This window comes from Leptinotarsa decemlineata, unplaced genomic scaffold, assembly GCF_025532065.1.
Source record: "Leptinotarsa decemlineata unplaced genomic scaffold, Ldec_3_MD MMD2_P_RNA_scaffold_2, whole genome shotgun sequence".
NCBI lineage: Eukaryota > Metazoa > Arthropoda > Insecta > Coleoptera > Chrysomelidae > Leptinotarsa > Leptinotarsa decemlineata.
Window position 1 is genome coordinate 16,535,314 of NW_027412529.1, and position 26,723 is coordinate 16,562,036.

Here is a 26,723-nt window from a genome sequence, read left to right on the forward strand (position 1 = left end):
GGTCAACTTTTTGTCCTGAACTTTATTTACAGCCTCTTTCATTTTCTCCACCATCAGTCTTTCTTTTGTACCTGCGGACCATCTACAATGAAATAAATATGAATCAATAACCTCAAACATATAATAAACCACTTTGAAAGTGTGATCCAATTAGCCCCATAATCAAGACTTCAGAAATAAATATTGTAGACGCTAACTTCTAAAAAGATACTTAAAAGCGAATTTATTTATTTATTTGCCACTGTGGTACAGTATGTACAACAGCCAATTTCATATAAACATCGAATTACGCAAAGGAAAAATTACTTTCGAAACAACTTCTTTTATATGAACATTGAATTATACAAAAAATACTTTCTATTCAGTTTGCACTCCAAACATTCACAGGATTGCTACACAATATTGTATATGAAAGAGGTAAAATTTCACTTACAACGAACACTGTCATCCTCAATGATGGACATCCGATGTTTTGAAACAAACACTTGCCTTATTGCCTCTTCAGCACTAAATGTTGAAACATCGGATGTCTGCTATCAAGGATGACAGTGTTCCATGTAAGTGAAATTTGACCTCTTTCATTTACTATTTTGTGTAGGAATCCTGTGAATTATATCTGATTTTCGTAACGAATGTTTGGAATACAAACTAAATAGAGAAGTGTTTTTGTATAATTCAGTGTTCATATTAAAGTATTTGTTTTGAAAGTATTCATCTTTCATGTAATTTAATTTTTATATGAAAGTAGCTACTTCGAGAGGGCTTTTTTCTTCCAGATGTGCCTGAAAGTTACTTCTTTGCATGATCTGCACATCTTTGTAAAGAATTACTTTTTTTTAAATTGATTGCTTACTTCCTTTCTTTGAAAGATTCCCACATTTTTTTGCATCAAGATGGAGAAGTAGAAAGTCAAAACCTTTCTTTCCCATAAAGTACTGTTGTTTTGTGATTTATTCAGAGAGATAATTACCATTAAACTTAGAAGATGAAAATTTTCATTCAGCCCTGTACGATTTAAGATTTTTCTTTAAATCTGCTGTGAGAGATCAGAGTTTCAGATAAAGTTATAAGTTTTGTAACTAAATCCAGAATATAAGGATATTGAAACCATGGCTGTGATATATAAACATGAGTATATTAACAAAAAGTGTATTTGTGAGCAAAGAAATTTTTTGTTTTTGTTTCGACACAATGAAAAATTGAGTAAATAGTTGAAGTGAATCCATAAATAAATTTAAACTTCAGTGACTTGGTGAGCTTAAAGAAACATTTTAAATTCATATAAGTACAAATGATCTATTCTTTGTGTGCGAGAATTCAATCATATAAAAATAGCTATTTTTACAAGACAACATAATAACAATGCACAGCTGTCAGTCCTAGAGTCTTTCCTGCATCAGCTGCCACGCTTTTACAACCTGCTCTTTGGTATACTCTACAGGCCATAATGTACAGAATACAACGTGAGCTGCTTTAACATAGAAACAATTTGAAGGTTGGGCATCTATTCTGTTATTGGCCTGTTCTTCTGTGAGTTTATTGCGATTTATAAGCCTAATAATGGCTTCCCTTCTGGGGATAGTTGTTGCCCAAATCTGAAATCAAAGGAACACTAGTCAATATACTGAAAAGCTCATGTAGTAAGCTACTGATGATTAGGTATAATTAATGAATTCATTGATATCATAGTCTGGCGTGGAATATGAAATGATAATTGATAAAAATTACATTTTATAGGGTGACTACAATGTAACTATAACAAAGTTATAATTTCTACATATTTATGTATATCAAAAAACAAAATTTCGATTTGCCATCTATAAGAGAAGACAATTTTATAAGAAAAGTCTTATAGTACCTTTCTAACACAAATGTAAATGAAGTATTCATTAGAAGTCTAGGACAACATATATATAACAATAAATTCATTTTTTTTCTTTTTTTAAGGTATCATAATTCTTAATTTTTTTGCGCAGATGACTGAAAATGTTTATTGCCATGTACGATTTTTTTCGGTGTAGACTGCCCTAGTCATAAGTCTCGTGTAGTGTATGGTAATCCAGAATTAATCCAATTTCAACAAGAACATTTCTCTTGACAAAAATATCTGATCGAAGTTGGATTTGAACACACAATCTTTAGATCGTGATACTAATACTAGGGAATGAAAATTATTTCAGTATAGCTGTTGTTTCTTCAGAATTATTAATTTATAACTACTCTCATTTTGTGTGATATCATTTCATGTTCACTTGTCATGTATTTAAAATGTTCATTCAATTTTAAAATTCATCTATGTACAGTTCCTAAAACTTTTGATATCTCCCCAAAAATCTAGCATCTAGTTGAACTCGATTGGTTATTTATTTATTTTCAAACAGTTGAAAACTTCATTACATGAAAATAATATTTTGTATAAAAATGTGAATACAGTATACAGTGCATTTCTTTAACCCCCCCCCCTTTTAATTTTTGAACATGTCAACTCAAAAAATTGAAATTTGGGAAAACGAAATTAATGCATGGATACTTTATTTTGAAGTGAAATTGACAGATGAAACTTTCAAGATGGAGACTGGGCGCCATCTGGGAAAAAAATTAAATGGAAAGGGGGTCTTGTGACACATCTTTTTTAAGCTCTTGACAAATGCTTCACAACCCTAGAATATAATGTGAATATCTTCAACTACTACAAAATGGCGGAACGTTTAATAATTGCCTGAATACATTGACATGTTGACATGACATGATGCTCGAAATGGTTGCCTTGAACTTCTTGACATATGAACAGCCTCTCCGATATTTCATGCCGAACAATGTCGAACACAGTAACGTCAATATCTCTACAAATATTTATTATTCTCTGCCATATATCCAATATTGAAGCAGGTTCAGTTTCGTACACCTTTTGCTTCAAATAGCCCCAAAAGTGTTAAATCTGGCGAGCGGGCTGGCCATTCTGTAGGACCACGGCCAATCCAACGACCGGGAAAAGTAGTATCCAAATAGTTTCTTACTTGTCTGGAGTAATGTGGTGGTGCTCCATCTTTTTGGAATACAATATCCATATCAAATTCATTAGGATTCGCTTGAACGATTTCAGTGATGAGAGGGTCAACAGTAGTTTCCAGCATATTCAAATACAGTTCCCTTGTTGAATTTTGATCAATAAATAGAGGTCCTACAAGATGGTTTTCCAATATTCCTGCCCAAACGTTAATTTTTTCTGGATATTGGGTATTTGTTTCCCGGAAAACGTGAGGGTTGGTGTCACTCCAATAACGGCAATGTTGTCTATGAACATTGCCTTGCAATGGTGTCCGTCATGATTTCGTAGAATTCTGTTCTTCGATCAGGGTCATCTTCAGTTAATTGGTGTACAATTTTAATTTTGTATGGATGATACCTATTCCTCTTCAAAAGTCTCCACACAGTAGAAGGAGACACCTCAGAAACATTCGCGACGGAATAAGTAAACTGTTCAGGATTTACTACCATCTCACCAATTATTTGCACTTGCTGTTCTTCCAGAATGGACAAATGACCTGGGGGCTTTTTGTTATGTACACTACCGGTAGTTGTGAATTTGGATACAAGTTCCCTCAAATATTTTCCACAGATAGGACGATTCGGAAAACGTTCATTGAAAATCCTTTCGGTCTCGTGAAAGTTACTCGTCGCACCGTAAATAAAAATTGCATAAATTTTTTCTTCCAATGCACGAGAATTGACCATTTTAGAGATTGTTGACGTGGTACCTTTCTACTAGTCAAACCGAAAACTAAAGGAGAATATTCTAACTGAACAATGATGTTCATTGTCGTATTGACATTTTTTGTTGTTTTTATAAACAAAAAATAACTTGACAAACCTTAACAGGTTGTTGGAATTGCCATATTGCAAATAAAAAGGAATATTTCTAGAAATATCAATATTAACGTGTTTGTCTTCAGGAAATTATTAAATGTTCCGCCATTTTGTAGTAGATGAAGATATTGACCTCATATTCTAGGGTTGTGAAGTATTCGTCAGGAGCTTCAAAACGACGTGTCACAAGACACCCTTTCCATTTAATTTTTTCCCAGATGGCGCCCAGTCGCCATCTTGAAAGTTTCATCTGTCAATTTCACTTCAAAATAAAGTATTCATGCATTAATTTCATTATCCCAAATTTCAATTTTTTTGAGTTGACCCGTTCGAAAAATAAAAGGGGGGACATTAAAGAAATGCACTGTATGTGATGTATATGTATATATGAATACAGTAACATTGTATCTAGCTGCTAATCATGGTCAAATGGGAGAACAAAAAAGTTATTCTAAGCTTGAAAAGTATGTTTTCATAATCCATTATTGTAATTTTGATTTAACGGTATTCAGATGACAATTGAGAAGTTAATGTTAACAGCCTCTGCCGATTAGGAATTTTTAACGGCCGGTGGCCGTTTCAAAATTTTCATATTCTTTTTAATATCGCTTTTGATTTATTTTCAGTAATAAATCAACCCTCGCTGCAAATGATTCTCCCAATATTCCTAAAGAAATTTGGTCGTTGTTAAAGCGAACTCGCGAACAAAAAAAAAACTGGTGTTATTTATGAGACTGATGTGATATTGTTAAGCTGTTCCATGACAACATGATGTTGGGATTTTTCTGTAGAATTACGAGGTACGCGGTTTGTTCTTTCCTCGGACACAAAATGTAATCTTTCGTAACAGATTCGGTTGTTATAATTCTCAGATTACAATATTCAACCTCATCCGTTATTTGCTCTATATCGACCTTGTAACGTTAATAACTATTTAAGACCATGATGAACTTGTTAGGAAGGTCGAACAAATATGTTTTTTGATATTAAAAGAAAGTTGTTTGTTTTTGGGAAAGAAAGTTTTTGGCTTTCTACTACTCCATCTTGATACAAAAAAAAACGTGGGAATCTTCCAAAGAAAGGGATAAAGTAATCAGTTTGAAAATAAGTAACTCTATACATGGAGCCATGATCATGATCTACACATCCATGTATAGAGTTACTTATTTTCAAATTGATTACTTTCTTCCTTTCTTTGGAAGATTCCCACATTTTTTTGTATCAAGATGGTTTGTAGAGAGCTAAAAACTTTCTTTCCCAAAAAAAAGTTGATCACTCCTGTAAATATAACCCCTTCAATTCAAGTTGTTTGTATCATTGTAATGATGGGTGAACAGTTATCTCTTGATATGTATGGTACCTCAAAGTACTAAATAAGTCTCGTTGTTCTGTTGGGATATCTCTCTTTGAAAGATTTCATTGAGATTGGGGCAGTTATAATTTTTTTTATATATTTTGTAACAAACACGCTAACCCTGGCTTGCCTGTTTTCTATTTTGTAGACTGAGTATTTCAAATTTATTTCATAGTGCTGCTGATCTAACTTTATTAGTCAGGGTATGCCTTATATTTTTTGTAATAAAATATCTCAGATATCTATTTTGAATTTTTTCTTATCTATTTTTGAAAATATGAGAAGGATGTCAGACTACAGCCCCATATTCAAGTTTAGGTCTGACCAAACTGTTATATAGTGTAGTAATCACTTCAATGTCATCGAAATGTTTGCGTTGTCTCCTTACAAATCCCATAGTCAGTACTGCCTGAGATGCTATGTAATCCAAATGTGGTTTATATGGGAGTATGGAATTATAGTACTTATCCAAATCTTTTGACAGTCTCTTGTAACGTTTTCGTTTTCACTCACTGCGTATATTTTTGTTTTAAGGTGATCAATGTTTCACCCTGTATATTGCTCCAGTTTAGGAACTGGAAAAGATAGTAATATATTCACCAAGTAGTTTTCCTAAACCACCCAATCTGATAAAAACGTATCACCCTAATGCCCATGTACACATGTACAGTGTCCACGCCCAGGTAAATAATCATAAATGTTGTATATAGTTATTGGAATAATCTTGAGCTGACTCGTTCAACGTTTATTTTGGAAGCCGTTCAACGTTTATTTTGAAAGCCGTATATTGATAAATTGTCAAGGAGCACCTATATACTCGCAAATGATATTCTGTGTTGACAAATTTACCTTTCCGCATTCCATCTCTCTTTTCTTCTAATAAACTATTAGACTTCGTTTGGTTCCGATAGTCTCTGGTGTGTGAACTCTATGGAGATCCCACAAATTTGACAGAATTATTTCTGAAATGACATGCAGTCGACAAAGTGAATTCAGATAGGGATTACCAATCCCTTTTAATTAGAAGCGAATCATGTTATGAGATGTATAATGGCAGTACCCTTTTGTGTTTGATATTAAAAATATTCTCTTTTGGAGAATCTAGTTGTCGATTCATTTGCAGAAGAGAACCCTCTTGGTACCAGAGGTTAGTCCACTACTCCATGGTGTTTTTATTATTCCAAGAATGTACTCGAATATTCTTATAGGGTTTTTCTTTCCTACGAAAAATTTTCTTAAGCTAATCCTGCATCCCGAAGGATTTGAAAACGTTAATCAGGGCCACAAGAGTGTTCCTATTCACTGATTCGGCTCCATTTATCCATTTGGATGTCCTCTGTGACTCAAACAGAGGTATTTCCTGCTGTAGTCCGGATTTACCAACTCCTAGCAAGACGAAAAGAAAAAATACAAACACTCCTCCTTTCTTACTGCTTGAGGACCTCATCTGCTCTGCGGTTGTTACTTCTTTAGAATCAACGTTGGATGAAAGGCCAGTTATAGATGACAGAGTTATTTCAGTATCATAGTTTTGATTTAATATTTGAGTTCATATATTCAATATTTAACTGTTTATATTTAACCATTCAAACAAACCATCCATAATTATTTATATATATATTAGCATATGCTATATTCATCAATATTCAAGCCCTTTTGAGGTAACATAACTCACAAAAACATTTTATTCCCCAATAGTAAAAATTCATGAATTTTGCCCTGGGCACACTTTTTCTTATATATTTATATATACTGGTATCAGCAACTTATCCGTCAAGTAGGCTTTAGAAGGTTCAATATATATGCTCGTATGCTTTGTTATAATTGCATAATAGTACCGTACGACATAATATTTATCTCATTAAATAATATGAAATTGTGTATGTCTTTCTTTCATTTCAGCTGTTGTATCTACTCTCTACCTTAGGTTTCTGATCTTTTCCCAATAAGACCTTATAAAAAAAGATAGTGGCGCTCTTTTTGTATCCTTATTTTATTTAACAGAATCACAGTAATCAATCCACACCCATATGCCGCCGACGAACAGCTGCAGGAACTACTTTGCCATGTTTTCTCTTTTGTAAAAAGATAAAACAGGGAAAAGGAATAACACTCTACCCTGGATAATTTCATACCGTTCATGTACATGTAAGTACATGGGAAAGTTGAAATATTGTTCTGTTTGAAAGTACCTCTACAAGATTCATTGTAGTCCATGCCAAAAATATCTCTTATGAATCTTTTTTGTAAAATGAACACTCATGATGCTTCAGATGATCTAGCCCATGAAATAATATAACAGCTGATTGCTGTGTAGACGAAAGTGTAATATATATATATATATATATATATATATATATATATATATATATATATATATATATATATATATATATATATATATTGATCAGATGACTTCTGTGGAAGGTGGATTCGAAATTGACAAAAGCATGGTACACTTTATTCAGTTATTTACATATGGTATCAATTTCGTTATTGAACATTAATTTGTAGTATGGCTCTGTGCCAAGTAATTTTGTGCTTTCTGCTGATATGATTTTCGTGTGGCCCAAGTTGAACTGTATATTGTTTATTGTTTTTAGGGACTGTTTATTTTATTTGAATGACTACCATTAGACTAGTCTCATGTCAAGTGAATGATCTGTGGAGATTAATTTAATAAACTGTCTATTTAATAGATTCTCAATTACGATCACTCAGTAACAGTTGACAAAAGATTCGTTCGCTATCAAGTGATCACAAATCCCTGAGATATCCTGATTTTGTAGACCATTTATCGAACCCACGATAACACGTAACAAAATTCACATTTTATAATAATTTTCTCTAATAACTTTGAATTCATTTAGGTGTACAACCTTACATACCTCATGGCAATATTTTTCCCAGTTCGCTGATAACAGTACTGCTGCTTCAATGACGAATACTTTTGCCGAGGTGTTTTTGATGATGTTTTTCACTTGTTCTGCAATAGCAGGCCAAACTATGGAATTCAGTTTATTCATTTGTTCCTAGGAAACAAAAAACAAATGATATATAAATAATTATTTTATGAATACAAATAAATCATGAAATATTCGGAAGATGTGAACATTTGAGGTTTTTGTTATACAAGGTGTTTCCCATGAAATATCGCATAGAGTGATTATTAAAAGGTAAATATCTACAAAAACTAAACTATGAGTGATGTACAAAAAGTGACCCCCTGGAGAAAAATAAAACGTTGAACAGATACTTTCAAAATAGAAGTACCTCAGTTTTCAAATTTTTTATTGAAATAGCATGAAATAAATGAAAGGTAGAACTGGAACCTCTGGTGTAGAATAAATCGAAAATATGCAAGGCTGTCGGTGAAACACGCATCGCGAAGAGGGTTGCAGATCTGGTATTAGGTTGCTCCAAAAGTTTTGTCCGTTTTAATGTCATGTATTTTTGTAGCTCCATATTTCAATAAATATTTCTTTTACTGTGTCATGATATATACCGCTGTCTATATCTCATAAAAGCCTAGATGTAGCTGTAACTAATATGAATTCTCCTTTAGAAAAAATTAATGAGTACTTGATCATCAATAAATTGAAATTAAATATATACAAAACCAAAGCCATGATTCCAACTACACCATACAAATACAAACAACTCAATATAAACTCCTGCCTATTGAAAATCAACGACAATAATAGAGTTCAAGTACCTGGGTTTAATATTGGACAACAGCTCATCTTTAAATGCACATCACACATATGTAACAAAAAAAATAGCAAAGAAACTTTATTTTTTCACAAGAATCTACACTCACTTGTCTACTGCTGCCAAAATCACTATATATAACACGATTATACAGCCACATTTTGATTATTACATGGTTACATGGTTATTATTACATTATATGGTTTAGATCAAAACAAAATTATGTCATTACAAAAACTACAAAATCGAGGCATGAGAGTGAATCTGAAATGCAACCGGTATACCAGTATAACATTCATGTTGGATGCTCTACAGTGGTTCGCAGTAGAAGACAGGTTGTATAAAGTAGCAATGATATTTATTTTCAAAACTGTTAATAATATGCGTCTTGATATATTTGAGTGAATTTATTAATTTCGAAATAGCACACATAATTATAATACAAGACAAATCAATGATTTTTATTTGCCAAAATGCAATCTAACAAGTTCAATGAAAATATTATTTTATAAAAGCTTAAATAAATTTAATGAATTACCTCAAGACATAAGAAGCAGCAAAAGTTTACATATGTTTAAGGACAGATTAAATAATTATATAAAAATGAATAATATTCAACGATATTGAAGTGATTAGATATATGTGTATATATGTATATATATTTATTAGTATATAGGTCTGACTTAGAGTTAGATTTAAGTTGTCTTTGTGTATGTATTATTAAACCAATGTATTAATGTAATGTTTGTATATTAGGATTTCCTTCCTATTCAAATAAATTCATATACTGATCGTGGGGAATTTTGTACTCTATATATTGATGCTCTTTATTTTTTTCCATCAATCACACATATTCGATCTACAGTAATCCAGAACGAGGATTTGAGGCTCCTGGTGGAGACTAACTCATCACAAGCAGCGCGTGGAATGGCAGAAGGACAGTGGTCGAACACCAATGAGCCATGCAGGCACTTTCCATAGGCGAAAACCCACCAAAAAAAAAACAGGATTACTGTATGGTGATGAGCGGCTGGTGCGATTCACTATAACTTTCTGCAACCGGGCCAAACCATCACAGCAGAGTCCTATTGTGGGGAAATCGAAGAAATGTACTGAAAATTGCATCAGCAGCAGCCAGCACTGGTCAACAGACGAGATCCAATCCTGCTCCATGACAACGCCCGTCCGCACGTTTCAGAAATCACCAATCAATCAATCATTCATTTAATCCTGTGGAACTTACAAAGTTATAGGTCAAGTCAATTTGGAAAAATTTCCTACAAATAAAACACCGTCCGAAAATTAAACGAATTGAACGTCAAAGTTCTGCCTCACCTACCATACTCACCAGACCTCTCGTCATGCGACTAACATCTACGGTAACTTTCTCATCGGTAGAACTTTTGCCAATCAGGACCAGTCAAAAACGGCTTTCGAGCATCCAATTTTTATGATGACGGAATCAATCGACATGTGTTACATTGGCAAAATTGCACTGATTCAAACTGATTTAAAGTAGACTCGTAAAATCGGACGAAACTTTTGACACATTTAGGCAATGTAGTTGAATACATTGCCTAAATGAAGTGTTAAACATATTTAATTTACTAAACATGGACGTACCCAGTGAGGGGCCGAAGAGGGCAGTTGCTTCCTAGAAGCAAACGATAATTATTAAATTGTTATAAAGTGATGATATCAAACAAAATATGTCAGGACAACGGCAAATAATCAGTTGTTTATCACACTGTTGAACGTTTTTCCAGTACCCTTTGGAAGGTAAAGATCTGGCTCAAATATTTCTAGAAGAATCGGGACTGGATTGAAACAAAAGTTTTTAATAAGCGTTCTTCGAACTCAAGAAAAATGATATTATTACGACGAGTGTGATTGATTTTGCAGCTCAAGGAGTTGGTGCTGGCTGATTTATAGGATATCCTGCTCCATACTTCTAGTTGCACCATCAAGCCTTGTAGGTTTGTTTTGGAGAACCGAGAAGCTCATGCTCTGATGTTACAGGGAGGATAGTTGGAGTCATTTAGTCAACGTTTATCTCTTCTGTAGACTCAGGTTTAGGTTTTTAGATAACTTGATGGTGCATAAAGGGTTCCACAAGTAGCTACAAAAAGGTGTGCCTCTGGGTGACATCTCACCTGGCGGGAGTATTGAAATCCCCTCTAATGAAGAATAAGAGTGGACCTGATACTTTATATTTTTTAAATTCTTTTATATTTATATACTTATATATTCTTATTTCTTCTACTAATTCTCATTACTATCTAGAATTGTTTGATATCATACCCTGATGATTTATTCAAGAACCACCTTACTTTAGGAAAGTTACTGATATATCCGCCAAGCCAATATATATATATATATATATATATATATATATATATATATATATATGTGTTGCCCATCCTTACACTTGGCTGCACCATACTGATATATATATATATACAAATCAAAAAAGAAACAATTAGTGGACATAACACTCCAAAAAGGGGGGGCAAACCGCGGACACGTGTTTCTGACTATTGGCCTCATCAGCGCGGTGCAGCCAAGTGTAAAGATGGGTAACACTTGTTTGCCGAAAGAAGGAAACAACACATATGCACGGAGTCAACAACAGGAGCCAACCGCACATTTGTGGTTCCAGTTAGAAGACCTATAATTCCCAGGCTACATCTAACATGACCACGTAGGCAGCTATAGCTACCTGCGTGACATCCGGGTCCAAGATATAAACATAGACAAAGACGATTTTTTCGAGTGTGTATGATATACAAATCAAAAAAGAAACAATTAGTGGACATAACACTCTGCACGGAGTTGTTGACTCCGTGCATATGTGCATATTATATATATATATTTATATATATATATATATATATATATATATATATATATATATATATATATATATATATATATATGTATATATATATATATATATCTAGAAAGGTTAATGCAGTCAAGCTGTTGGAAAATAATTCCATGAAAATCAAAAAATAAATAGATAAGTACTCTTTGATCATTCCCATATTGATTTCAATTTAAGAGCCACCGGTAGACAGCTGTTTCAGCCTATTGGGCATCGTCAGTACCGGGCAGGTGGTCCTCGATTGAAGACAAAATGAGAAAAAACCAAGAAAGTACTTGACAATAGCTGTGTAAACGCAAGCGAAACATAAGTGGAACCACCTATTGGTGTGACACCCAAGTCAACATGGAATTATTTTCCAGCAGCTTGACTGCATTAACCTTTCTAGATTTCATATCATTTCTAGAAACATGTGGATTCGTTTTCCGATGGCATTTCAGGTTAGCTTCCCAAATTTCTGCTACCGCAGTTGTTGGTGGATTAGTCAAACCACCAACACTGACATAAAAACTTGGCAAGTATATATATAGCTGTCGAAAGCTCTCACATATAATCAATAGGAGTTATAAAGCTTCAAATCTTTTTTGTAACATATTAATATTAAATATGTATATATATATATATATATATATATATATATATATATATATATATATATATATATATATATATATATATATACTTGATATTAAACTTTTCATAGTCCAGTGATATTGTTTTAATGAGAAAATGAAAAAAAAATTATTTGATGTCTTTAAAAATAATGGTTATGCTGGATATACTGGAGATTCGTATACAAAATTAAAGTTACTATAGAGCATTTTTTTGCAGAAACAGTATTAAATTGATGTTGGAAAAAAACTGAAAATTTTCACAGGGCTTAGGAAACACCTTGCACAATTATAATGTTCCTCAACTTTTCTCTAAATGTTTTCAACTTTCACCCTTACCGAATTCTTGAACACAATCCCACCTAAAATTTGCCTGTTGATTTCCCCATTTTCACACAAAACTTCCTTTCCAAAGGTTTTTACAATTTCTTGATGGCAAGGTTTCCCAGTTTTATATACATCATGACCTAATTGATCGCAGTTAATGATGAACGCACCCAATTCCTTCAAATGAGAAGCCACTCCTGACTTGCCACTAGCTATACCACCTGCAAAATAGACATATTTCATATTTCGTTAAGTTCATATACTGGGTCTAAAAAAATATCAGAATAATGGGTGAGAACACTCACTAATTTGTGGAGAAAACGCCACCTCCAAACTAGGAAAAAAAGTGGTACAAATTTTTCACTATTTTTCTTTGCCATATTAGAAAGTGTCTGCATCAATGTCACAGGATACGAAAGAATTCATTAAAGTAAGTTTCCCTATAGACTTGCTACCATTCACCTCGCACTTAAGTTTCCTTGCCCAAGATGAGTACTGTTTTGTATAGTTTTTATTTTATAAACGCAAAGAAGATCAACTAAGAAACTATATTTCATTTAATGTTGTCAAGATACTATTGACGTTTCTCACTATTCAACTGTTATTTCATATATGGTCACAGCATATCATCAGTGTAGAAGAGAGTTTTGCCTCTATCATATTAAATTTTTCTAAAATCGACTCAACATACTCTTTATGTCAGAGTCCAATTTGTCTCCTCTCAAAATTTCAATTCCTGAGAATGAAGTATCAAAGTCATTTATAATGATTTCAAATTATTTCTCTAAATCGTAGAGATAATTGAATTCGTCTACATTTTCTGCCAATATCATTCCTGTTTTGATCTTCAATATGCAGTGATTTGCTTTTCTTTTCTCTTCTTGTATAGCAGCTATCCATCTTTCTTTATATGGTCCTTCTCCAGCTTCTTGATATGTTAACATAACAAAATCTTCATATTTTTAGGTCTTCTGGTGATTCTTTTTGATTTTGTTCTCCTGAGCATCAATTATCCTCTAAATCTATTATCGAATATTTGTTGTCATTTTCTTTTTCTTCGTTATTGAAAATTATTCTTTCTCTCACATTTTCATCACCCTGTATATCATCAGTCGGAAAGCCATCATTGCCATGGTTTTCTCGTTTATCATTATTTGACATAGTCATGACACTTTCAAATTCATTACTGTCATTAGTTTCAAAATACAACATCTCTGCAAATTATGATTTGTGTCTTTTTCAGAATCTCACAGGCAATAGCCATTTAGTGCCACTATCTAGTGTTTTCAGGCACCTCAATACCTTTGAATAAGCTTCAACTGCAAATATTTTTGCAAACGTGATAAATCTGGTTTCGATCTGTCCATTTTTCTGCAGGTATCATATCCATGGAAGAGATAGGACTTCTATTCAATAAGTATGCCGAAGTGGGTACTGCTTCGCCCCAAAGTATTATTTTCAGGTTAGAATCAGAAACGAGAGCATAATCTTTGCTTTTACACCAGGTATGAAGTTCATTATTTATGAATTCACCTCCATTATCGCATCTAATTTTAGAAAGTCTCATGTTTTTGAAGGCTTCAACTTCACTCACATAGTTTTTAATGCATTGAAATACTTCACATTTTTGTTTGAGAAGGTATATCACGCACAAATGTGTGAAATCATCCAAAAATATCGGTATGTATCGTTTTCCATCCCAGGTAATCGATTGGTCCACATAAATCTGTATGTACTACTTTGAGGATTCTTTTTGCACAATATCTTTCAAGCAAATTTCACAAATTTACTTAAAATTTTCATAATCTTCTCTGTCAAACTTCATTTCATTTGTTTAGTTTTCTATGTTCATTAATTTCAAGTGTCCTAATTTCCTATGCCAGTTCATTATTTCTGATTGCTTGGTAAGTAAGGTATTTTCTGGTTTCATCTGAAAATTAATTTTATATAGTACATTTCTTTTCACTCCTTCCAATATTATTTTATTGTCCTTTTTAATGAATACCTTTTCATTGTGAAAAAGGACTTCACTATTATTACCGGTAATAACATTAACAGACAGTAGATTTTTACTCAAATCAGGAACATAATGGACATTATTCAATGTGCATGATCCTGTTTCGATAATACCTTTGCCTTAAGATTCCATTGATTAATTTTTCTTCACCAGTAAACTATCTGACTTCCTATTTTCCAGAAACGTAAATAGTTCTTTATTATTATGTGAAAAACATTCAGAATCCACAATAAAGTCTTCACTTTCTTTGGTGTCTTCGTTTGTCAAAAAAGAAACTTTATTTTCTTCATGTGAGGCTGCGTTTTTGCGAAAACAACTTTTTTTTTCATGTTGGTTTGTTTTTACAGATATTGCATTTCATGCTTCTTTTATTCGGGCAGTTCATAACGCAATGTCCTACATTTCCACACTGACAACACTTTTTTTAAGTTTCAGGTTTCCAATTGGAATGATTATTATTATATTATATTTCCTTCTTCTGCTGAAGCTTCTTTAACCAGACTTGAATGTCACCACTTCATCTTCTTTGTTCAATTTTAGACTTGTTTCTTCTGCAATTAATCTGGCTGTAAGCTGGATCAAAGTTTTCTGGTCTGTTTGTGTCGAATCCCAAGCAGTACAAAAATGTTGGTATTCTGTTGGTAGACTAGACATAATTTTTGACATGAGCATTTCAACAATTTTCTGATCCAAAGCTTTCAATTCATGTGCCAAATTTTCCAATTTGTTGATATGCATTGATATATCTGAACCTTTTTCATCATTAAAGTTGAAAAATCCTGTTCTTGTGATACACTGTTTATGACCTTTGGTGTTGGTATGAATATTACTGGAGTTTAATTCCAACACCTCGACAGGTGTTTCAATCACCAAGTGATCATCTTCAAGAGAAAGATTAAACTAAATTACATACAACATTGTCCATATTTATACCTTAGATATAAGGTATATAGTATACTATTAGGTATTGGTTCACAATCATTATTAATAATATTATTATGTTTGCTTATTATTTCAGGTGTGCTAAGTGTTCTTTATATCTCATAGTGAAAATTTCAATGAAAATGACACTCTTTAGCCAAAGAGCAACTACTTAATATTGATGAGAATCAATATTTTGACTCCTAAGGTTCTCAACACAAGATGACTACCGCCATATCACATCCTTGAAATATTTTTCATGAAACGAATTCACAAAAAAGTTGTCCTTTTCAATCAAGAACCGGCTAAATTAATTATTCGATGGAAGCATGTGAAATAGAAAACTATTACAAGCTCATTTGTTTGTTTGATTCATTTGTATGAAGGCCAAAAAGCAGTCAGTACATAAGTCTGGCAGTTTCAATAGCAAATATCCAAAGCATAAATAGTGTAAAGAAACAATCCTTATTTATCCCATGATTTATAAAGAAAATGAAAACATTTCGGTACCGCTGATAACCACAATCCATCACTTTTATTCACATTCTAAATACTCAACGAAATCTGTCAACGTTACTCAGTCAGGTTAGCACAGAATGGTCTGCACTGTCTACAGCGTTGCCAAAATTTTCCATATTCCATATTAGAATCACAGAATATACCATGTTACCAATTTAATTCAATTCAATTCAGTTTATTGTCCCAAGAAACAATGAATGCTTATAATTAGGGACTATAACTAATGACTGAATATAATAAAATAACAGAAATAAGCTAATTCACAATAAACAGCTGTTGTTTGAATGCCTTATGAAATTTGAGGGTTTCCAGGAGGCGCTTAATCAAACTTTTCAGAAAAACTATAAAAATTTCATTACAATACTTTGATTGTAAGCAAATTTGAACCAAATTAATGTGATTGAGTTCTCGCCAATTATATTTTAATTATTTCCTTCAGAGCAGTAGCTACATTTTTTAAAGGCTTTGTTTCACTAGAAAAAAGGATTGGAAATAACTCTGCCTTTTAAATTTCCTAACTGAATGATGGCAGAAATACTTAGTACCAATTAATTTTTCCAAGATAATGAATCTGTGAACATAAACATAATAAAAGATATATTTGATTTCTAATTGCCAAAGGCAGTAGTAATTTTGAATCAAGGAAATAATTAAATAACAATAAATATACAATAATTAAAATTACAAAGGTATTACTAAAAACAAATATTTTCATTTCAAACAGCTTTCAAACAGCAAGTATTACTAGAAACTATTTCTGATTACCTGTCAACCCAATAATGTAAGGTGTCTTTGATATGCTACAGTTTGGTTCCACAGGTTTCAAAAGCGTCCCCAATAACCTTATCCGAGTTGTACTGGAACTAATTTTTTGTTCTTCAATTGGTTTTGGATTTGGTTCATCCATTAATTCGACTGGAAATATTTTCAAAGGTGCCAAACCACGTTCTTGCCTAACTAATAAATATTTCATTTCATCAATATCATCGTATTTGAATAGTTTCAATATCTACTGTGTTATTAGAATAAAATCACACTCACTTGAATTTATTTTTTCACCTCCTTTCATCGTTTCTTCACTAACTACTATCATTTCCATAGATGGATCTACGATGGCTGGTCCAAAAGGATCAGAAATTGGAACTATATTGTATTCTAACTCAGGACAAATGTCCTTCAAGAAATCACTGACATTTGTAACTCTAACTTCTATATCCTCAATCAGCTCCCAAAGGATTTTGCTTTGAAGCATATTTTCTTCAGTTACTCCTACCTAAAATAAAATTAAATATTGAATTTTCATTGATTTTGTCCGGATCACAAAACATTAGATAAAACTGGCAATTCTTGAAAGTTATCAAAAACAGCTTCAATTTTGATTTTTTTAAATTTAATTTTCTATATTCTTTAATTATTGAATTAATAACTATAAAAATAAAAACAACAATAAAAATTAATTGGCGTTCCAGGGCGACTTCATTGATTCCAGTGGCCCATTTGCTTTTTCAGCTGCAGGAAAACCTGAAAAAAACCTGCAGCACTACATCATCTGAAGATCTTGATCTGCCAATGTCCTCTCTCTCATAAAATAAAATGTAAGGTGTCTCCAGAGGCTCCAATAGCTTCAATACATCGCCAGAACACTTCGTGACACGACTATATTATTCAAAACCAAAAATTTTTCAGAGCAGAAAAAGTAATTTTAGGTATATTGCTAGAACAATACATACTTTTCATCAACCTTCTATGGGTATTTTCACCTCCACCTGAAAAAATATACAAATTGTAATGGGATAACTTATCAGGGTGCCCCTCCTAATAAAGTTCTCCATTACAATTTTTATATTTTTTCAGATTGTGGAAGGTGAAAATACCCAAAAATGGTGAAGATAAATTTGATTTTTTTCGCATATAATGACTTTTGTTCAATAACATATACTTATGCTTTTTATGTGAAAAAATGTGTTCTTAGATTTTTCAAGGACAAAACACTACAGGAAAATCCTAAAGGTGCTCTTAGAGCGGTGCCTGTGCGAAAGTAGTGATTCACATTGGATTTGAATCACTGGAGACTAAATCCATTTGAAAAAACGTTCTCAGGAAGTTTATTCCACATATATGCCGTTCTCCAAATGAAAGAGTTCTTCAACAGTGAAGTTCAAGGTGTACTGAGTTGAACCTTAAAACGATAAGCAGTCACAGTTCAACACGTATTTCTGATCTGCACCGCTCGTGGTGGAATCAAATGTGAAAAAATCTGTTTAAAATCTGAAGAAATCTCAGAAGTCGAAACTTGTGCGAGCTAAGGATTAACGAGGTATTACCTTTTAACGTGTGATTCCTATTATGTGATGCCAAGTCACTTGAACACTTCCCGCGAAAGTATCAATAGAAGAGAAAAATCTCCAACCTTTCTTCGATGTTCCAGACTATGAAGGTTGCATGTGATGTTCGCGTCTCCAATCAGGCAGATGGCTCTTTACTGGTTGGAATCCAGCAGGTTAATGGTTAAAAATATCTCCTGAAGAGACCAACTTGGATGGTGACATATGTGGCGAGAAGATAATTGAAATTCTAGTAAATAGGAAAAGTTCTTGTTTTGCATATTATTGTGTTCATATGGCTATTAAAAATGGTTTGAAATTGTATGTTCATAATATCAAGTTCAATGAAATTTCAATCATATTTTTCATTTAATTGAAGGAAGGTGTACCGAAATGTTGTATCATTTGATGAATGAATAATGTTTTTAAATCAAAAACATGTAAAACCAAATTTTAAATATAAAAAAAAAAATGTTGGTTCAAATAGTATAACAAACTTTTTGAAAAATCATCAAAATCAGAGATGTTCTTGAGCATTTCTAAGAAATCGCCATTGACAAGACTACAAGAAATAGAACACACTCTACTTACCGTAACTTTTTCACTGGACCTAAGAGCAGCTTCACTCAATAGTAACTTATGGGCAGTATGCAATCGATCAAAAGTGCCTCCCAATACTGTATGTTTATAAATATCATCTGGCATACCATCCTCGTTCTCCGAAACATTGTAATTGTCAGAATCTAGGGTCACAATATGGAAGTCGGTAGTAATATTTTGAATTCTGGTTTTAATGAAAGAGTCTATTTCAGTCTGCGGATATGGCTTATCAAAAATTATCAAATCAATCGGCTTCCGAGTTTGAATTTTTGAAATATTGTATTTGATACCAGATAGAAGAACTCGAACATCCAATTTGTCACATTGATTGGCTGCCTGAAAGAACGGAATATTTTCAGATATTGAAAATTATATTATTATGTAATATAGAGAATATCTATACAAAGTTGGAATTAATAGATGAATTGTTTCTTACATTTGCATAAATCCCAAATATAGTTTTACTAAATCTAGGGCAGGTTTTGAATACTTTGGGCTGAAACCCCACCTGTGCATCACCCAGTGCAGATAAAATCTGTATATAAAGAGTATTTTTGACTTGTTTTTGTATAGAAGATAATATACTAGTAATTTTTTTGGGATTGGAGATTACTAGTAATCCAGTTTTGAACATCTTAATTGAATATTTCAGTTTCAACCTGGTCTTGGGGAAAACATATCTTAAACTGGAAATAATATTGGAAAAAGTCAACTCAGTTCAGAGTTCAAAGTTCCAAAAAACCATAATCTTGTTACTTTACAAATCAAATATTTGAAATATAAATATTACAATACAAATATATTTGTGTCTAGTATTCCGGTGTACGTTAAAAATGTGTGAAGTATCGCGCAATTATACAAAAGAAGCGCTATCAGAGTAAACTAAAAATAAACTAGAATTAATACAAAGACTAGTTCGTGCGAACGATTCCTCACATCTGTATTCTTGGGTTATTCATACATAATACGATTAATTGCAGAGATACAAATTCCATTGTCGAACTCAAGCCCCAATTTACTCGTTCTGGTAGAAACAATAACATGATCTAAATTGAGAGATAAATGTTAATTGTAGTCATACTGGTCGCAGTGGCATTAAATCTTATATTGGGTTATGTATGCAATCGTATTATCGCATGAAAGTTCACCGATTTTTTTTATTTACTCTTGTGAATTTCTTAGAATCTAGAATTATTAACGGTGTCAGTTTGTGTGAGTTGTGAACAAATTTTATTTTTATGTGAATATTGAAATGAAAATATATTATGGTGAGTGAACACGTTTGCTTTATTATTAGCCTATCGGATAGAAATCAAAATATTTCATTAATTATGTTACAGTTGTGGGTCCTCCCTTATGATTATAGATGCGTTTTATTGGCACTGGTCTATTCCTGATTTGTCCGTCCTGAATAAAGTTATTAGTTTTTTCCGCTCGATCAAATTATGCCGAGAAGAGATGACAAATAATTTTTGATGTGACTGACTCAATCTGGAATATCTAACATGTGTGAGAATAAAACGTATCTATCTACATCCTATCTATATAGATCGGCCAAAAGTGAGACCGGAATTACGTTTAATTTTTTGTGTGAAATTGTACATTCCTTATATACTAATATAATTCTGTACGGTCACAGAATACTAAGTAATTACTATTCTGTGGTACGGTGCTTCTATCGCTAAAACTTTTGACATTTATGACTTTATGACATTCGTTCATTCGTTCACAGAAAATTAGAAAAATGGAAATGAAAAATATTAAAAAGGCAATGGAATAAATATAGATGTAGAGTGATTGTATTGTGGTATAAAACGAACTAGAAATTGCTTATTCAACTGGAGAATTTTTTAATTTCTGTCATTTGGCCCTTTTATTTCACAAGGTAATATGAAAATAAATGAGAAAAATTTGTGTTCTTTTGCCGTGTCTGCGACTCCTGTTGATAAAGAGGGGTATTTGAATAAAAGAGGTGAAGTGAATAAAAATTTTCAAAGGCGTTACTTCCTATTGAAAGGCAATTTACTTTTTTATTTTGATAAAAAAGGCGACAGGGAACCAGTTGGAGTTATCATATTGGAGGGCTGTTCCATTGGTGAGACCTATATTGTAGATAATAATAGATTTCATGAAATATTTACTTGTAGAATTAGCTGAGGATGATGAACAATTCAGTTTCAAAATTGAATTTCATGGAATAAATAACAGAAGTTATGTTCTTGGAGCTGAATCTCAAGAATCTATGGAACAGTGGATGAAAGCTTTGGCTTGTGCTGGTTATGACTATATGAAATTAATGGTAGCTGAACTTCAAAGACAATTAGATGATATAGAAGGTGAGCATTTGATAAAAAATTGAAAGGTGCAACTGAAATTCCTGGCATAGAATGAATCCAAAACAAGCACTGTACCCAAACAGACTTCTCGAGACGCGTTTCACCAACCAAGTTGGCATTTTCAGGAGATGAAGTGAACTAATGATGAGAAATTATTGTTCATTGTTTCTTAACTTGAAATTTGATTAATATACTAGGTAGACTCAGTTCGATAGACCTTTCAGAGGGATATATAGGTCAAAGTTGTGATTTCAAAATAATTGCACTTTTTTTATGGTAAAAATATTTATATACTGCTTTTAGATTGTTCACTGTTTTATGGATCAATTTTGGCATTAAATTTGTCTATTTGTTTTTGTGTAACTTGTCAGTTTTTTATATGTGTCTGAAATATTTTAGAATATTCAAAAAACCAGGTAAGGTTTTATAAACAACAGAAAGAGATAAATTCCATCAAATCTTATCAGAAACTTAATTTACCTATCTGACATTATTTGTGATCAAATTGACAATTATCTGTACTTTTAGTGAACTGATATGTAATTATGGAAAATGACATTATTAGTTATGAGAGTGGAAATAGTAAATTTTATGTTCTTCTAGAGACACCCTTACCACTTCCATCCTCACAAGTAATGAGTTCTCCAGTTCCACCTCCAAGGACGAGGCACAACCCTTTCAACAAACCCGAGATCAACCCTCATCAAAGGTCAAATAGTTTGAGGTCTACATGCTCAAATTCAAGTAAGTACTACTGTACTACAGTGACTAACATTTATCTCAACAGCTTCAATCCATGCAGAAAGAGGATTAAAAATATTTCAACCTTTATTTCAGTGTGGCTAACAAAGTTTATGGTGAATGTTACCAGTTTGTACTTCTATTGTCTAAAAGGTTTTAACAGATTTGAACTCTGGAAGAAGAAATGAAGTTAAAATTAATAAAATAATAAAATAATTTTAAATATTAAAACAAAACCACACTGAATATACCAATGAGTTAGTTGAAACAAAAATAATGTCAAAAATGAGAAAAAATAAATAACCTTTGAATTCTAATTGTAAAGAAAATAAATAGGGTGAAAAGTCAATTATGATGAAATGTGTCATCATTCGTCTTCATTATTTTATTTTAATTATTCTTTAATTTTTTGTATTTTGTATATAATTGACATTTCACTCATTGTTTGATTCATTCATTAATTAATTTCAATTTTAAGTCACAATAATTAATTTCATGAAAAATGAGAATTAAAGATTACTATGTTTTTATACCACTTGTATTTGTAACTAAAGTTTCGTCCTACAAGGTCATTTTCAAACGTTCAAACTGCAGTAACGTTGGTTACAAATACAAGTGGTATAAAAACATAGGATGTTTCAATTCTCATTTTTCATGATGATCTCCTACCATGTAGTAAGGGCTACATCCATCAATTTATAATAAATTTCTTGCTTGTGAGGGCGCAGACGAAAACTTGCATGTTGCTGCATGAAGTTGAGTTTGAAGTTTATAGTTAAAGTTTCCGGGAAGAGTGCCAGTCATATAGGGCCGACAAAGAGAGGAAGCTGAGACCAATAATGATGATAATAAATGTCATTTATCGGTGAAAACCAAAGGGACATCGACCGAAGTCTTGCAGCCAGTATACAATTTTTAAATATTTACATTGTTTTTTACATATGCTTACATAGATTTGTGGGAAAAAAAGGAAAATAGTATAATAAATCATTGGAGTGATTTGATGTTTTCCCAAATAGTTTTTTTTCAGGTATTTGAATTTGATTGGTTGTCCTTCAGCTCTTTTCCTACATAATGCCTGCAGGGTCTCAATGCTAGTTTCGTTTTCTGATAGTCTCTCCTTAATAGGTTTCACTTTTATAGTTTCATACAACAGTGCATTTGAGGGATTGTGTAATTATGTTTTGAGGGTGACGCATTTTGGCAATACTCCTCAATGTAAGGTATATCTATTTTGCAGGTCTGCAAATTGTTCTCAGTAGACATTACTCTCGTAATCTTGTAGCAGGACAGAAATTTTTGCAGGTCGGGTCTGCCAGACATGAATCTTGACCAGGTTAATCATTTTCGACAGAAACATTTTCCAACGCCCACCCAAAAATTTCACATTTCTCAAAAAATTGGAAATAAATTTTGCAGATCGGAGGGAATTCTTGCAGGTCAGGTATGCCGAATATGAATCTCGACCAGGTCAATCATTTTCGACAAAAAAAATTTCAACTCCCACCCTTTGAGTATGGAAAAATTCCACATTCCTCATTAAATTGAAAATAAACCTTGCAGGTCAGTGGAAATTTTTGCAGGTCGGGTCTGCCAGTTATGGATCTCGACTGGATTATTAATTTTCGACAAAAAACTTCCAACCCCCAAAGGGTGGGGGTTGAATTTTTTTTTTGTCGAAAATGATAAACCTGGGCGAGATTCATGTCTGGCAGACCCAACCTGCAGAAAATTTCTGTCCTCCTACAAGATTACGAAAGCAATGTCTACTGAGAACAATTTGCTGACCTGCAGACCTGCAAAATAGTTATACCCCTTAGTGTAGATGTTTCAGCCGAGACCATTAAATTAGGTTTTCAGTTGTTCAACGTTTCAGCTTTGAAACCATTATCGAGAACCGGAATGCATGGCTATAAAGAGGTTTTTATCTACCTACTCCACGCCCCCTGTTATGGGGCGTATTTTTTTATTTGAAAGATAATGTTGAAAGTTGTTTCAAAAGTCCTAGATGTCTCACTAGAAAAATGAAAAATGCTAACCTCTCATTTTTCAGATCAGTTATTGATTTAATGTCAGCTATATTTGTAAATAAATTATACCACTCTGAGCGGTCGATTTCCTCTCCTATATTGTTGTGACCTTCCATGTAAACAGTATTTTGGTTTTTTCCTTCAAATGTGTTTGTAACTTTGATTAAAAAAAAATTCAATTTCAGGTCGCTTGGATGAGACCAGGTATTCAGAGAATAACTTAGCAGTTGCAGCAACTCCTAAAATAAGTATAAGTTTCCGAGAACTTCATAATTCCTATGGAAGACCAATTTTGAAGGACTTCAATTATTGGAAGCACGAACGGAAGGAGAAATCAGAAACTGTAGAAAATCTCATTTCTTTTTGAGATAAGCACTGATAAATTAACGATGATGTAAAATAATATTTATTTTGTAAATAATTTTTTTATAGGACCTTTGATTGAATATATGTTATTTCATTATTTATGTGATAAACCTGAGTTAATATTTTTTATTTTCAGTCGATGTTTCCCATTACCTAAACAATCAGAAGATGACTAAAATCTTCACTTTCAATACTTTCGATTGCAAGATATCTCAAAAAAATACCCTTTTGGCAGAGAAGGCATCAGAAATCCAAGAATTGAAGACCCTTTGGTTCTCTTACCAAAAATTAACTTCCATTCATGTATACTATACTATGTGTATTAATCTGATTATTAACATAACCTGTACTGCCCTAGTTTTGTTTGGGTTTTGAGTAGATTTGAGATAAAATGAATATGAGTAAATTTTGTAATAATAGCCAGTTCATGGTTTATTAATTTTATATCGGTGTTACATTTCAGACCTGTTGATATTATTCAATTATATATCTGACCATTTCTTCTCAAAATAACGAAGTAAGAGCCATGTTCTCCAAATTCAACATGGTGTGACTATGACATCATCTAGGGAAATATTATCAAACAACTTGATTTAATGAAAAACAAAACACCAAATTTGCTCAGTTTTCAAATAAAAATTCAAGAATCGAAATTTTTCACCAATTCACATACATGATATCTATTCTGTTGAAAATACTTTTCTCTCACCAGAACAAAATATTGTCTCACGTTTTGTTATCAATTCAGCTTCATCAGGAGATGTTGGTGCTAACTTGTTTTCAATGAGTAGATTGATTTCACCCCACAGGTTTCAAATTCTAATTATCATATAATTTAATGTTTTAAAATCCATTTTTTTCTTCATCTATCTCAAATTCAGTGCTTAAAATTGACCTTATTTCAGTGCCTTTTATTCGCAAAAATGTTTTCGCAATTTTTTTTCAATGATATATTGAGATTGTGAATTCACGCAAATAAAGAGCAAAATGTGTCGTCAAAATTGTAGTTCTGGGCGCATCCCATTTCATGACTTTCAAAAATGTTATTTTCGAAGCCTGTAGGTTTCTGTTAACAAAAAATCTGGTGAACCAGACATCGGATCACTTTGAAAATTCAAAGGAGAGCACATTCGGACATTCTCTACCCAACTGAAATATTTTAAAGTAATAGCAACTTTGATTCTTTAAATGGAACACCCTGTATGTAATATTATTTTTGGAATCTACAACAATTACCAGTCAGCTTACTTTGATATTTCCCTATACCTACCTATCTGTTACCGTTTTCAATAGATGAAATAATTTCATTTTTTTTCTTTAGAAATCATGACCTTCAATAATGCTGATATTTTTGAGTTAAAGAATACTATGGAACCGAATACTTGGAGGCTTCTCACACTTCAGCGATATCTTCGTTACTTCAATATAGGTTGGCAAAAAATACAATTGTTTCGTTTGCTTGAAAAAATGACTGAAAGTCGATTATTTCAAATAGAACACCCTGTGTATCATTACTAATTCAGAAAGCTTTTGAAATTTTTTTCTTTTCTATGTATATCACACGTATCAACTAGTATTTTGGAATTATGAGCATTTATTTGTGAAAATGTTGTTTCAGAATGGTATTTCCATTCGGTATTTTGTAAGTATGTAGGCCATTATTATTATTTGACACTAGCATTGTGACATTCTCCTAATAATATTAACATTTTTGTTACTTCAACGTATTCAAATACCTTCAAAACGATGAAATAAAACTATTCAAAGGAAGTTCTTATGAATTTATTTATAATTTTTGGACAGTGTAATGAATTTATCAGCCGGACATGTAGAAAGTTCATTGAAAAGTATCCGAATCTACCGCAAATGAACGTTAAGAAATTCATACGAATTCAGAAAATTTCAATGCATTTGGATAAACTTTAAAAGGATCAAGAAACTGTCCTTGACCTGTAACTTCTGAAGACAACCAGATTAATGTCTTAGCATATTTTCTCGCATTTCCTGAGTTATATCAATAAGAAGTGCTGAAGAAGATTGGGGTATAAAATATTCATCGGTTCAAAGAATCTTGCGAAGACATAAAAAATGCATGATTATAAATTCACCAAAATT

The 26,723-nt window shown here is 32.4% G+C and overlaps 2 protein-coding genes across 3 annotated transcripts; one reads left to right on the top strand and one right to left on the bottom strand.

Moving 5' to 3' along the window:
• Positions 1-1,116: 1,116 nt before the first annotated feature.
• On the bottom strand, positions 1,117-19,912 carry LOC111509552 (bifunctional coenzyme A synthase-like). Its single transcript, XM_074184294.1, has 7 exons — positions 19,572-19,912; positions 19,127-19,471; positions 17,253-17,484; positions 16,977-17,168; positions 12,767-12,975; positions 8,110-8,253; positions 1,117-1,595 (listed from the first exon to the last, which is right to left on the bottom strand). The coding sequence occupies exons 1-7, from the start codon at positions 19,767-19,769 to the stop codon at positions 1,380-1,382; spliced, it is 1,536 nt and encodes a 511-aa protein (XP_074040395.1). The 5' UTR covers positions 19,770-19,912; the 3' UTR covers positions 1,117-1,379.
• Positions 19,913-20,832: 920 nt separating this feature from the next.
• LOC141486405 (sesquipedalian-1-like) lies at positions 20,833-26,319 on the top strand. 2 transcript variants are annotated; one of them, XM_074184306.1, is made up of 5 exons: positions 20,833-21,230; positions 21,283-21,471; positions 22,075-22,215; positions 24,428-24,636; positions 24,745-26,319. In XM_074184306.1, the coding sequence occupies exons 1-4, from the start codon at positions 21,026-21,028 to the stop codon at positions 24,607-24,609; spliced, it is 717 nt and encodes a 238-aa protein (XP_074040407.1). In that variant the 5' UTR covers positions 20,833-21,025; the 3' UTR covers positions 24,610-24,636; positions 24,745-26,319. The 2 variants fall into 2 exon arrangements, with proteins under 2 accessions (XP_074040407.1, XP_074040403.1); XM_074184302.1 differs by lacking the exon at positions 24,745-26,319 and having other exon boundaries at positions 24,428-24,723.
• Positions 26,320-26,723: the final 404 nt, after the last annotated feature.